This window comes from Limulus polyphemus, unplaced genomic scaffold (assembly GCF_000517525.1).
Source record: "Limulus polyphemus unplaced genomic scaffold, Limulus_polyphemus-2.1.2 Scaffold1080, whole genome shotgun sequence".
Classification (NCBI taxonomy): Eukaryota; Metazoa; Arthropoda; class Merostomata; order Xiphosura; family Limulidae; genus Limulus; species Limulus polyphemus.
The window spans coordinates 9,830-10,592 of NW_013666690.1; the positions used below are offsets into that span (position 1 = coordinate 9,830).

Sequence of the window (763 nt, forward strand, 5' to 3'; positions counted from 1 at the left end):
TAAAACCACTAATCGTGATATTTTTGGAAAGATACTAACGTTTAATGAGAATTCACTAACGTTCAAAATTTATAACTGTTCCTGGTCAAATGTCATATATTTTCTGGTTGGTAAGGGTTAGCAAAATCACGGTTTATAGCATACAAGGTTATAACAGTTTACTAGCAGACTTATAAGATCTCTCTTTTTTTTTGCCGCATCACTTTTTATAGGCGCTGAAAAGACTTTCTCGAAAGTTCGGACAATACCATATTTAACCGGTTACAGAAGTGGATATATTGTCGATTCTTACGTTCACGAATATTCTACAATCTTGGAGAATTGATGGGAGTTTCGCCACACGTAACTAAAACGGTAAGCTAGGCACGTTTTTACACATAAACTCAATCCCAACAAACGTTGTCATTAAAATAAATATATAACAAATTCGTTACAAGCAATACATATCTGACACTATGAGTTACGCATGTTTTTAAATACAGATTTAATCTAAACAACGTTTATATTAAAAATAAATACATAATAAATTCGTTACACACATGACTCTGAAGCCCATTGAATGCTTTTCACATATGTAATTCTACTTTACATTCAGAGAGGGTCGTGATTCTGAATAATATGTAAATCAAATCAAACACTGGCATTGCTTAAGCATGAAAAATTCAGCTTTGATAACTACTGAATACACTTTCATAAGATGTATGGCGCTTCCCGATACAAGGAATATCCTACAAATTCAATCAGTTAATCTGCATCTGAAGAG

General features: G+C 32.6%; 1 protein-coding gene across 4 annotated transcripts in view; it reads left to right on the forward strand.

The window, feature by feature from the left end:
- Nucleotides 1-763, forward strand: part of LOC106462044 (nicotinamide N-methyltransferase-like) — a 25,671-nt gene that overhangs the window by 7,322 nt on the left and 17,586 nt on the right. For 2 of the 4 annotated variants that reach the window (XM_013921917.2, XM_022389163.1), the window contains one exon: nucleotides 213-354. The exons of the other annotated variants lie outside the window; for them this stretch is intronic. In XM_013921917.2, the coding sequence (XP_013777371.1) occupies nucleotides 325-354 (30 nt within the window). In that variant the 5' untranslated portion in view covers nucleotides 213-324. Of the gene's footprint in view, nucleotides 1-212; nucleotides 355-763 lie in introns of those variants that run through there. 4 annotated transcript variants of the gene reach the window in all.